Here is a 13,873-nt window from a genome sequence, read left to right on the forward strand (position 1 = left end):
CTTGATTGTAAGAGGCATGCTCCTTGTTAATGGGCCCAATTTGGATTTGTGGGCAATTTATAACTTCTATGGATTTTCTTATAATTTATAAGAGGTTTAGGGATCAATTTAAAATTTCGGTGCCTACATGTACAAACAAGTTCTGTGGACGTGTCACTTTGAAACCAAACCGAGTTGAGTGAAGTTGGCCCAGTTTCGATTTGACTCAACTTGACTCAACTGGTTTTAAAACTTTGACATGGTATGATATTGAAAACTCAAGTCCACCATATATCACTTTATTCATGGCTGCTCTTGTACAGAACTCAAGTATCAGGTGTTGAAATATCAAGAAAAAATTGAATGTTAGAAGTTAAAGATCCAATATAGAGTTTCTTAAATACATGTACGAGATTGCTGCAGTCACAGTTCTCATCAGACATCAAAAAAGAACAACCATCAGGGATAATCTGAGGTTAAGAACATTAAGGGATAGAAAAACAAAACATAAAGTAGAATGAATCCTTGCCGAATTTTCTTCATTCTTCTGTTACTTTATTTATTAATTTTTTTTTTTTTTCAGAGCTAAAATAACGTCCAAATTAAGCTTTTTTTTTGCTTGTTGAGTTTGGTCGTTAGAATCATTCTCTTTTCTCAATTTTCTTCTGTTTCTTCTTAATGAATTCTCTTCCCATATTAATCTCTCACATTGAGCTTCAATTTCAGTTTCTATGAGAAGAGAGGATAGCATCAATGGCTTCCTTCACTTGAGCAACTTCAGGAGCTTTTCCACCTTGCATTGGCCAGAACTCGTCCGTTGCTAGTACCTGCATACATGAGAAAATTTGTCAGCTTTGAATTAGCTAACAATATTAACTTCTAAGATAAGATATCTTTGGTATTATAAGTTGAATTATGTTCTCACCTTTACTTGCAATTGAAGAAACTTGACATAGCTGATGGCTTTCTCCAACATTGTAACCAAATCAACCTTTATAAATAGACAAATTAAACAATCATTTAAGCCATAGTCAGACAATCAGACAACATTCAATTTGAATTCCCTGATTAAAGAAAAGAAAGAGTAACTTTCACGATATACTATATACCTTTGCGCCATTGGGTACTAGATCCTGCAATACCTTTAGCCGTTCGCTAATTCTTTCCCTTCGATTCTGAAAAATAAAAAATTTGTTCTAATCATTATTGGAATTCTTTTAATTTGTGTGCTCACAATTCCATATTAGAACTATTTCTAATTTAAGCAAACCTTTGCGGCAATACTTTGTGGATCCTTGGCTGGAATTGACTTGGGTTTGGGCTTTCTAGTGGCACCACCACAGTGCTTCTTGGTAGTTTGTGTTTCGCCATCCTGCAACATTCATCTCGTTATAACTAGAACATCGATTAAGCTTTCTTGTTCATTTGATGTAGACGTCAAACCCCAATTACAATTACTATGTCAACAAAAATAAATAGAACACAAAGATTAACTTGGTTCGGCAATTCTTACGGCCATGGGTAAAATAAGTTATTCAGATCTGCCGCACCCTGAAACTCTAGTTCCTTTTTTTATTTCACTATCCCTTGACCCTAAAATAAGTTTATTGATTTATAGATGTCTGAAGATTTCCCTTGTGAGCAATCATAAAGTAAGTTCATGAAATCTATCACAACATTTGAGAACTATAGAATTATGCTTTTTTGTGTGGAAACACATATAGGAAGAATAGCAAAAATTTGTGGAAATATGTTTATGTTAGCTGGTAAAGCAAGTGTTGAGCTTTTTTCTTTTTCTTCCAAAACAGCCTTATTCGAAGAATTTAGTATCCAAAACTCCAACCCAAGTACTTTAAGAGGAAGTTGTTTAATGATTGATTATAAGACTACTAGAGTGATAATCCACTTAGGAAACAAAATACCATGTGAGGACGCTTATGAAAGTTCCCTTCTGAACTGCTGGACTCTTGAAGGCTCTCAGTGGCCGCAACACCTCCAGAGTACAACCACCCGAGCCCTTCTTCGCCAAGTTGGTTATCCTTGATGATATCGTTCATGGAACCATAACTACTTGATGTTTCCAAACAATTCAGATCCTCCGATAGGCAAGAGTCAGACCCATAGTTTGGATTAAGCTGATTCCAATGATGATGAGTATCGTCCAAGACACCTTCCAAAATTGGGTATTCATCATTTTTACCCATCTTGGGAGAAAAATTATGAGAAACATGTTCACCTTGCTCAAAGCAAAGAAGAGACCCCCTTGAATGTATGGTATGATCGTAGGCGGACTTGAAGTCGATGACATAGTGAGCATCTTCCGGTGTAGAATTAGAGTCCCCAAACATGATACTATTCACATTGCATGGATTGGAAAGAGAAGGAAGACGGATCATGGAGAAGTGCTTGAGAGCCCCACCTTTCATCTCAGAACCCTCCTCTTCATCGAACAAGCCCAGCGAATAAGGTCTTGGATCGTGAACTGCGGTCCCTTCATACCCATTTCCATAAAATGAACAAGCTTGAATTAAGCCCATGTGTGAGTTCTTTGTGGTCCTCTCCTTGCTAAGTGCCATTGAAAGAGGAGGGACTAAGTGTAGTGCAAGTGCTTACAACAGCTAACTTAAGCACAGCAACTTCCAGTGTGTTTTTGTAATGAAGAATTCTTCTTCCTCTTATATATATATACAAATATTACATGAATAAGTCATATATAGTAGTATGGATATAAAAAATTTGCATTAAGTTTAGATGTAAATGAAGATGGAATTTTATCTATTTTTTTATGGTGGGCTTGTTAGCTGGCAGAGATGAATTAGATGAAAGTAAGATGAGAAGATAAAGAGGAACCAAAAGCTTCGCCGGGTCTGCCGGTAACCCACGTCTTAGATTCCTTCCTCTCTCTCTCTCTGAGAGAACCTGGACCATTTAACGATCGCCTCCCTCATTTCCTACTTCTTTCCAAAATCTTAAGCACGTGGATTCATAGTTTTTATTCTTCATTTTATTAATTTAATTAATATATCTAGGTGAAGCAGCAGCGAGTCATGAAACCATGACACAATAAATCAGCGAGTCACTTCAAAATTCATCAGACCCGCCTCATCTCGATTAGAATGCAAGGACAAGTTTGGCTTGAGAGCTAGCCTAACGTGATTTGGTAAGATTTTAAATCTTACTAAGGGCTGTTGGGCCGACCATGTTAGCTGAACAACACCACAACTTTACAATAAATTTTGTTGCTGTAGATCTGCTTGGAAAAATATATATATATATATATTCCTTTTCTTAGCTTCATACAAGGCTTTGAAATCATCCTAAACTCCCAAATTTTAAATTTATTTTTTATTTTTTTATTTTCAACAACTCCGCTTCCTGAGGCATTGTCCTGATCATCTTGGAAATCTTTTGCGGTTTATTAAGTGTAATTTTAAACTACACCTCCAAATTTTGAGATATCTATTCTTAGATTTTCAAAACTGTCAACATACCATTTGACAGCGGTGTCTTACATGAATAAATTAACAAAACACCCTCATCATCTTCGACCTCTCATTAAACAAGCCATGATTTCCCCTAAAACATCCCCTTAATCTTAAATCCCTGTGATGCAACTCCCACAACATTTCAAGGAAGGATTAGACTTATCCCATAAAATGAGAATATTTTTTTTTTTTATTTCCTTAGCTAGAGGAAGTTGTCAAATAAAAATGAGTCACAAAATGCCCATCAACTCAACTGAGATGAACCGTTCTCAAACGAGTCAACTCGTACATGTCAAACTTGAATGTGATCTGTAACATTTTGATTTAAATACCACCAATAAATTTTTAAAAAATTGGTCCATCATCACCAATGCTGATGTTTATCTTTTCCCAAACCCAATGAAATCATCAACCACATGTTCTTTTGTTCTTCAGAGTAAAGAAATAAGAAGCAGCTAAGCTGTGAGCATTGAAAGAAGATCAAATTTCCTTGTTTCAAGGGGATTGTATTGTTCCCTTGCCATTGTTTTGAAACCCATTAATACACAGATTCTAGTTTCTCACCCATGTGTTTTTATTGTTTTCTTTTGCATTATCCAACGGGGAAGAGAAATGCAGAGTTCCTAGGATCATTACAGCTTTCCTAGGGATCATCAGTTTGGAATATCTTAATCGATCCAAAAACCGAATTTAGTGGGTCTGGATACATGGAGTAGATCCCAATAATATGGATCTAATACGACTTAATGTCCCATGATCCGACAATATCCAATTCGACCCAACTAACCTGAATATAGGGCGGATGATTCTCTCAGTCAAGGGATCTTGAATCTGTGAATGCAATTCACTGTGATCAGCCTGATGGGAGCTGGATCTCAGAGCTTGACCTACATCAGGATCTGCATATGGATATACTTAAAACTGATCCGGGTCCGATCCATTTTATGATCTAGAATATCTTCTAATCTCAGCAAGTCGATGGATATTGAATGTCAAACAACGTTGGACACAAGAATTTTTTTTCCCCTTTCTTTAATCCGGCTTTGTGTTATCTTGGCTATTAGAAATATTAATACTTTGCTAATTATCTTCTTAAACAGCCCGCCAAATGGAATCATAACACCTGGCTAGTTTTAGTTCTTAATAATACTTAGTTTAGGTCATAAAATAATCGAGAATTCCATTTTGAAGAGTTTAGTTAAAGATCCTTTCCAATAGACATGGATATGGAGATCTCATAGAAGTCCGGAACAGTTGTATAGTGCTTCTCAAAGAATAAGGCCATATGTAAGCCAAAGGCCAATAATAATAGAATAAAGGAAGAGTTGGACATAGCCCTCCATGTTTTGATAAATGTTAGAGGTATCCCTGTACTTTCGGACTATTAACATGCAATACCTCCAAAAAGGTAAAATTGGACATCACTGTAGTGCTAAATTCAATGGCCCAAAGCCCACGTCTAACCCAATAACTTATGTTCTCTTCTCAGTTAAATATTTTCGAAGCTTAAATTGTTGATCTCTCTTCAAAAACCCTAAGAATTGAAGTTCGCTCTCATCAGCCCCACCGAACAAACCACTCTAGATCTCAAAAGTCCTATGAACTGTATCAAATCATTATCTCAAGAACTGAGCTCTCAGGTGAGTTTCTTTTTTTTGTTTTTTTGTTTTCAATATTTTTTAGGTTTCTTAGTTTTTCCCTAATTTGTTATTTTGTTTCTATTTTATGTCCTTTTGTTTAGATTTATCTCATTTTGTTGAGTGTCATATATTCAACTAGATTTGAATTGGATTCATAAATTTAATTGAAAATTTGGATTTGATATGTGGATAACTTCTCTGCTCTTGGAGTCATTACATGTTAATTTCTTTCTAGGAATGTGAGGAGACCAAAGCCATTGGAGTGGTCAAAGGGAAGAAGATTTCTAATTTTGGAGTTCATAGGTATTGGAAAATCTAGTTATTTTAGCTCTAGTTATTATTTAGATATAGTTTTTATTTAGCTTTTATTTATTTTTTATTTGTAAGGGCATTCTTGTCTTTTGACTATTTTATTAATATAAATTTCTGTCAAATTCTCACAAAGAGACTTGACAATTACTTTTCTACAATTCTTCTTGGTATTAGAGTCTTAGAGGACTCATTGACCCCTCTTGGGTTCCCCTTTTTGGTTCTTGGGATCTTGATGTTTCTTCTCTCCTCTTTCTCCCTTCTTCAATACCTCTAGATCTTGAGACCTAATAACCTAGCAGTGGCTTCGTTAGAAGGTCTCCCCTTTGGGGATATTTTTTTATATTCATATTCCCTTAATTGCATGTTGCTATAAGGATTTTATCCATTTTTCATATGTTGTAATAGTTTTTTGCATTGTGATTTTCTCCCTACGATAGGATTTTTCTATCTTTCATAGGTTGTTTGGTTTGATTTATGCCCTATGATAGGGTTTTAGCCTGCAATAGGGTTTCTCCCCTTGTTGCGATGAGGACTTAAGACAACAACTAGGATGTCGGTTTGGTTATGTGAAGTCTTGTGACAACACCTAAGGTGTTCTTTTAGCTTGTGGCAGCAGTTAGGTTGAGTTTTGCATGACTTGCAATGACAACTAAAGAGGTATTGAGGGCTTGCGATAGCAACTAGGGAGTATTTTGGCTTTGCGACAGTAACCTGGGTGTTACTTGGTGGCTTACGACAACAATAAACTATTGTTGGGTGACCTGCGACAACAAGGAAAGTATCCTTGGTGACCTGCGACAACAACATGATTTTTTTGGTTGCATACAACTGGGCTGATGGCTATTTGGTGGTCTACACAGCACCATAGTCGTGTTTGGTGATCTTCGACCCTAGTTTGGGGGATTGTGACAACACTAACTTATTGCTAAATTGTGACATCTGAAAGTGCCCTCAATCCGCGGGGTGCACGGATCCGCTTTTGACCTTTGAGGTATGGGAGTCGCCACCTAGTTATTACGGTCTAGGAATCGAATATTGACTAGAAACGAATAAAAAGAAACAACTAATCTACTATAAAAAATACTGAGTTCGGGGATCAAATTACGGGGTTGGAAAGTGTTAGGCACCAACCCCACCCGACAAACGCCGGTCTCTACTAATTCCCAAATAAACTACATTGCTAAAAGACCTAAGTAATAAAAAAAATAAGGAATAAATACATTTTTGAAGACAACGTTCTCGTTCCCTCAGATCTGACAGAGTAACTCCTTGTACAGTACTCATCGCTTCCTTCTGTCTCTGGATCTGATTTTTGATCTCCGAGACGAGGTATCTCTTTCTTAGATCTGGATTCTGCGGATATGTTTATAGATTTTTGGGTATTTTTAAAAGACTTCTAGGTATTTTTCGAGTAAAAATCGAAGTATAGGTGTTAGGTAAGGAGTTGGGACTTCAAAATTAGGGTTTGTGGGAGGCTAGGAAGCTTTTTGACCTACTTCTCTTAGGGTTTATTATTTGATACAAAAATAGGGTGTAGAGGATCCTATTTATAAACTTTTTTAAGTGCCTTTTAGATAGAGTTAAGGTTCAATTATATTTCTTTTAGAGAGAGTTATTGTTATTGTTTAATTATAATTCTTTTAAAGAGAGTTATTGTTTAATTATAATTCTTTTAGAGAGAGTTATTATTTAGTTAGAATTCTATTAAATAGAGTTAATATTTAATTAGAATTTTTTTAAATAGAATTATTATTTAATTATAATTCTATTAGGATTTTGACTTTTAGACTCATTTGATTGATTTTAAGATTTTGACTTTAGTCTTACTTGGTTGACTTTAATATCTTGACTTTAGTCTTACTTGAGTGACTTTAAGAATGACTTTAGTCTTACTTGATTGATTTTAACTTTTTGGAGAACCCCTTTTATTATATCTTCAATTCTTTGGGCCCCTAGATGGAAGGGTCATTTATTAAATATATTGCCAACCATCAACAATTTTGCCTGAGAGCCTGATTGATTGATTTTTTTGGTTAAAATTTTTAAATTAATTTTATTAATGTTTCACTTTACATTATTTTATGTTTTATTTATTAATTTCAAAATTTTAAATTTTTTATAGGAAAATTACCGTTTTACCCTCAGAGAGGACTTTTTGAGTTTTAAGTCGATTTTCAATGTTCCAGGATGTTTTGGAATCGACTTTTCGTAAGGAATTCAATGAAAATATTAGTTTTTATCATTTATGAAATTTTTTGTATGAAATGATCATGAATTTTGTGAGGGGCATTTTCGTAATTTTGTTAAATTTTGTGAAAATTGACGAAATGATTTATTTGGTTTCAATTTATTATTTTATGTGTTTGAATGGATTTTCCTAAGCATAACGTAGGCTCTAAAGATGTTTTTAAGGTTAGAGGTATTTTTGTAATTTAATCATTTTTTAGTGATTTTTATCGTGAAATTTCTTTTTATCTGAAAAATGATGATTTCTAAGCTTTTAGGGTTATATTTTCCTAGCGTAGCGTAGTTTCTATAATTTTGTCAGTTCGAGATACCTCATCCGGATTTCTGAAACATATCTGGTAACAAAATAAAGTATTGGAATAAACATTCATCATTGGGAACCGTTGCGATCAGGTTGACGAGTTGATTAATCAGGTGAGTGCAAAAATGGGGTGTCTATAGATGTCCCTCTTTGGCAGAGGGTTGGAACAAATTAGATAGTAAATCTATTTTGGTAGATAGTGCGATATCCAAATGTCAAAGCTAGTGACAGTTCATTTTACTGCCTGATTTAGCAATTTGTTAGGACGTTCGGATCCTTGAGCGTAAAACTCTCCCCAAACAAAAATGTTGTCAGGTCCTCAAGCGTGAGCTCTCACTAACAGTGTCAGATCCTTAAATTTTAGAAAATTCTCCTTGACTAATGTGTGTGCAATGGTGTGATGATTACTGTGTAAAATGTGTCGAGTCCTAGAGATCTTCTCCCACTAACAATAATGATTCAAAATTGAAATGTGCTTATGCAACGAAAGCAACAAGGTTGAACAATAAGGTAATTGGAGTCATAACATTGTAGGAACTTCGTTAAATCCTATTTGAAATTCTTTTTTAGAGTTCGAAAAAATTTAAGTCTTGTTTATCGGACTCGAGCCTATTGTAGCCATGCTTCTCGGACTAAGAAACTTAAACAATCCTATTAATTCATTCTATGATTCAAACAAACTTAGAGTCTCGTTTCTCGGACTCTGGCTAAGGTTTACAGGAACTTAAACAATCCTATTAAAATTGGAGTCTTGTTTCTCGGACTCGAACTAAGGTTTATAGGCACTTTAAAAAACCTATTCATTCTATGATTCAAAAAGTTGGAGTCTCGCTTCTCGGACTCGAACCTAGGTTTGTAGGCATTTTAAAAAATCTACTCATTTTATGATTTAAAAAGTTGGAGTCTCGTTTCTCGGACTCGAACTTAAGTTTATAGGCACTTCAAAAAGTCTACTCATTGTATAATTCAAAAAGTTTGAGTCTCGTTTCTTGGATTCGAACTTAGGTTTGTAGGCATTTCAAAAAGTCTACTCATTCTATGATTCAAAAAGTTAGAGTCTTGTTTCTCGGACTCGAACTTAGGTTTATAGGCACTTCAAAAAGCCTACTCATTCTATGATTCAAAAAGTTGGAATCTTACTTCTCAGACTCGAACTTACTAAGTCATGTTTCTTGGGCTTAGATTTATAGGAACTTAAACAATCCCATTAATTCATTCTATGATTCAAAATCGAGCTCAAAGTTTGAAAGATTGGGCCTTTATTGGCTTATCATATATCTAGATTCATAATTATCATCGGACTTCATCGGACTTTTAAGTAAGATTTTCATTTTTATCATGTGATTAAGAACAAAACTTTGGACTTAAATGACTTTAAAAAATGCCCCTAGTTTTAAGGTTGGCTTCAACTAGAACTTGACTATGAGACTGATGGAGTGGATTACACTTGAAAAGTATGAACTCTGATGTATGACAGATAGAAGAACTGACATTCCCTTAAATTTAAGACTCTTAAGATTATCATATGTGCAATAAGGGATTGATCATTTTCTTTCGAATTTCTTTTGAAAAATACTTGAGCTGGACTTAAAAAATCTTGATAAATATTAGAATAGAAGATCTTCCTCTTCAAAGTGGTTGATGATTCTACATTTTTCTTTGGTAAACACTTAAACAAGTAAACGCACTCCTAAATATTCTACAATGTTCAAAATGACTTCTGAGTTTCTTCGACTTCAACTTTGTTTAATCAAATGTTGTGACTTGAATAGTTTTGCATATCATTATTTCTGCACAAGCTTACTTCTGAATTTTTCTTCTTGATGGGACATTTCCTTCCATTTGATGATGCCCTAATTTTTGCTTAGATTGCTTTTCCAGGTTTTCAACCTAACGGGTTTTTCTTTTCTTTTTCTAAAGAAGCCTTAATTTTTGCCTAGGTTGCCTTTTAACAGGTTTTTTTTTATGGTTATGCCCTAACTTTTACCTAAGTCGCATTTTCGAATTATCGACTTAACGGGCTTCTCTTTTTTCTCAATGATCTTGAATATTCAGCTCGACAGTTTCTTGGTTCCCTACACTTTAACCTAGTCAATTAGCATTCAGGAAGACTTAATAGGTAGGCTTAAGACATGGTTTAGAAAGAAAGGGTAAAAGGTTCGACTTCTCAAAATTCCCTTAGTCTAATATTTTCTTATTTTTATCATTCTTTTCTATAAATTCTTTTGACTATTTTTTTTCTAATGCCTCTAATTTGGCATTCTTTTTTTTCTGTCAATTTTTTTTAAACGCCCCTAGTTTGGCATTTGTTTTTCTTTTGAATCTTTCAATAGGGGATTTTTCTTTTGGATGACACTTTTCTTAAGAGAATACATTTTTTTTTCGTGACCGGGTCTGAAGTAACTTCTCAAGTTGCCTACGTAGCCCAAATATTTCTTTTTGTTTTGGGATCAGGTCAAAACGTAGTTCATATTAAGATTCCCTCCCAAGGTTAGTCGATGTGATTTACAAAAAAAAGAGGCTATTGATTTTTTAAATGCTACAAAAGGTTACGAGGAGTTAAAGAAAGTTATCTTTTTTTTTATGATAGGAAAATGGTTCGACCAAAGGAAGCCTACTTTGATGAATACTGCTCGACTTGGTCAAAGTTTCAGGAATTCAATATATGGATTGCTTTGCCAAGTAAAGTCTTTTTTTTAGAATGAATATTCTTCAGTCTTCTTTTGTGAAATCGAGTATGATCAAGTTTTCTAGCTATTCAACTTTTCTAAAACTTCAAGAAAACCTTTTATTCTTTTATGAATGAAAACTCTCATCTTTTGAGTGAAAAACATGGTAGATCCACTTGTACGTCTTAGTATCTTTGTCGATACTTTCAACTATATCATTTTTTACCGATAATCTTTAACTTTGAATCACTTTTGACTTTATGTCTTGATCTATGTTTTTGTGTAATCCATCCATATATCCTTATGAGACCATACAAGAAAATTGTTGAATTTCTCAAGTAAGTTTACTATTTTCTCATGTTCTCCTAAGGATAACTTATCACCAATTTGTACTTCTTGAGTATACTATTTAATTCCAATATTTATCAAATTTGGTTAGTGAGCTTTAAGTCATTTCTCATGTTAGATTTTATATTCACATCATTATTGCACACATAATAATCAAAAGGTTCTTTATTTATTAGAATAAAAAAGAACATAGACTGACAAACTTTACTAAAATCCAAAAATAAAGATGACTAACTGAATTCAAAGATTGACGCAACTGAAACTAAAAAAAAAATTAAAAAGACGACATCATTCTGAATAGAGTGACACAATTCTAGAGTCTATGCCACTTTGATTATCTTCGATGGATGACTTGAACTTGCCTGCTTTTACTATCTCTTCATATTTCAATTCGAGCCTGTCATATGCGGGACAACCCGTTGCTTCAATAATTTCTCTGTTCTTTAGTTCTGTCACTACTTAGGGTAGTTGAGCTCATTCTGGCATGGAGCGAATGCACTGTTAAGACCAATTGGGTAAATGAAAGAAACTAGGTCAACTGATTCGGGCTTGGATATGGATATTAGGTTCAGAGTAGGAAAGGATTGATTTTGAAAAGTAGGCGAAGGGTTAGTCTTAACATTGGGAGTAGTAGGAGTGGGTATGGTGACTTTTTCTTGTTCAATAAGGTCTTAGATAGCATGTCGGAGAGTAATACACCTGTCAAGAACATGATCAGGCATCTGATGAAATTCACAGAATTGCCCATTATCTATGTTTGGGGGAAGAGAATTAGGTAAAGGCTTAGATTGTAAAGGTGTCAGTAATCCCTTTTTCATCAATTTTTGATAAACAACACTAAGGGACATTCCAAGATTGGCAAACTATCTCCTAGTGTAGACATCCCATTTTTGCACTCGCCAAATTAATCAACTCGTCAACCCGATCGCAACGATTTCCAATGATGGATGTCTATTCCAATACTTTATTTTGTTACTAGATATGTTTCAGAAATCCGGATGAGGTATCTCGAACTGACTAAACCTTAGAAACCACGCTACACTAGGAAAATACGACCCCAAAAATATAGAAATCATCATTTTGCAAACCAAAAAGAAATTTCACGACAAAAATCAATAAAAATGATCAAATTACCAAAATACCCCTAACATCAAAACAACCCTAAAGACTACGTTACGATTAGGAAAACTCATTCAAACACATAAAATTACAAATCGAAACCACATAAATAATTTCGCCAATTTTCACATAATTCGACAAAATTATGAAAATGCCCCTCATAAAGTTCACGATCATTTCATACAAAAAACTTCATACATGACAAAAACCAACATTCCCATTGAATTTCTTATGAAAAAATGATTCCAAAACATCCTGGAACATTGATAAACGACTTAAAACGTTAAAAATTCTCTCCGAAGACAAAACGATAATTTTATAATTTTAATAATTAAAATTTTTGAAATTAATAAATAAACCATTAAATAATGTAAAGTGAAACATTAATAAAATTAATTTAAAATTTTGAACAAAAAAATCGATCAATCAAACTTTCAAGCAAAATTATTGATGGTTGCCAATATATTTATTCAAGGACCTCTCCATCTGAGGGCCCAAAAAAATTAAAGATATAATAAAAGGGGGTTCTCCAAAAATTAAAGTCAATCAAGTAAGACAAAAATCAAGATATTAAAAGCCAACCAAGAAAGATTAAAGTCAAAGTATTAAAGTCAATCTCATAAGACTAAAGTCAAAACCCTAAATCAAAACCCTAATCTAAACTAATCAAGTTAAGACTAAAGTCAAAACCCTAAATTAAAACCCTAAAGACTAAGTCAATCTCATAAGACCAAAGTCAAAACCCTAATTAAAACTCTAAAAAAATCCTAAGCAAACTCTAATTCTTCTAAAAAACTTTATAAATAGGAGTCTCCACACTCTATTTTCGTATCAAAGAAAAAACCCTAGAAAAAGTAGGTGAAGAAGCCTCCATAACCTCCCCAAAACCCTAATTTTGTAGTCCCAACTCCTTACCTAACATCCATACTTCGATTTCAGCCTGAAAAATACCTAGAAATCTTTCAAAAACACCCCAAAATTCATAACAAATTCGAAGAATCCAGATCCAAGAAGGAGATACCTTGCATTGGAGATCGAAAATCAGATCCGGAGATAGAACGAAGCAAGGAGTATGGTACAAGGAGCAGTTTCATCAGATCTGAGGGAATAAAACCTTTGTATATCGAAGGTAAAATTTATGTTATTTTTTATCTAGGTTTTGTCATTAGAAATGTAGTCTTATTTGAGATAAGTAGAGATCGACATTGGTTGGACGGGGTTGGTGCCTAACACCTTCCAACTCCGTAATGTGATCCCCGGATTCAATTTTTCTATAGTAGATTAGTTTTTTTATTCGTTTAGAGTCAGTATTCGATTCCTAGACCGTAATAACTAGGTGGCGACTCCCAAACCTCAAGGGTCAAAAGTAGATCCGCGCACCCCACGAATCGAGGGCGCTTTCAATGGGAACATTGCCAATGACCTAGTTTTCTTTGTTTAGTTTATTTTATTTAATTTTTAGTTAGTTTCCTTTTATTGTTTGTTTATTATTATTATTCTTGTTGGTACGTCATTAATTGTTCGATTCTACTTGGAGCACTTTGTTTTAACATATCAGTCTCTATGGTTTAATCAAAGGTCATTCGGGATGATCCTAAATAATGTGATATTTCAATATGGATGATTTTATTGAGGACGGGATGTTGATAGTTGGACAATAAATTTTTTTAAATGCATATGTAGATTTGTTTGTTTTTTAAGAGCCTTAGTGTGCGCTTGATCTGTTGTTCGATTTAAAAAAAAAATTCTCTTGCAAACCGTGTTGTCCATTCA

The 13,873-nt window shown here is 34.0% G+C and overlaps 1 protein-coding gene across 1 annotated transcript; it reads right to left on the reverse strand.

Annotated features, from left to right (window-relative positions):
• Window positions 1–701: 701 nt before the first annotated feature.
• On the reverse strand, window positions 702–2,555 carry LOC147394241 (putative transcription factor bHLH086). The gene is made up of 5 exons (XM_086453253.1): window positions 1,902–2,555; window positions 1,250–1,351; window positions 1,089–1,154; window positions 905–970; window positions 702–806 (listed from the first exon to the last, which is right to left on the reverse strand). The coding sequence occupies exons 1-5, from the start codon at window positions 2,553–2,555 to the stop codon at window positions 702–704; spliced, it is 993 nt and encodes a 330-aa protein (XP_086309379.1).
• Window positions 2,556–13,873: the final 11,318 nt, after the last annotated feature.

This window comes from Akebia trifoliata, chromosome 9, assembly GCF_017979445.1.
Source record: "Akebia trifoliata isolate Shusen 1 chromosome 9, ASM1797944v1, whole genome shotgun sequence".
Lineage (NCBI taxonomy): Eukaryota > Viridiplantae > Streptophyta > Magnoliopsida > Ranunculales > Lardizabalaceae > Akebia > Akebia trifoliata.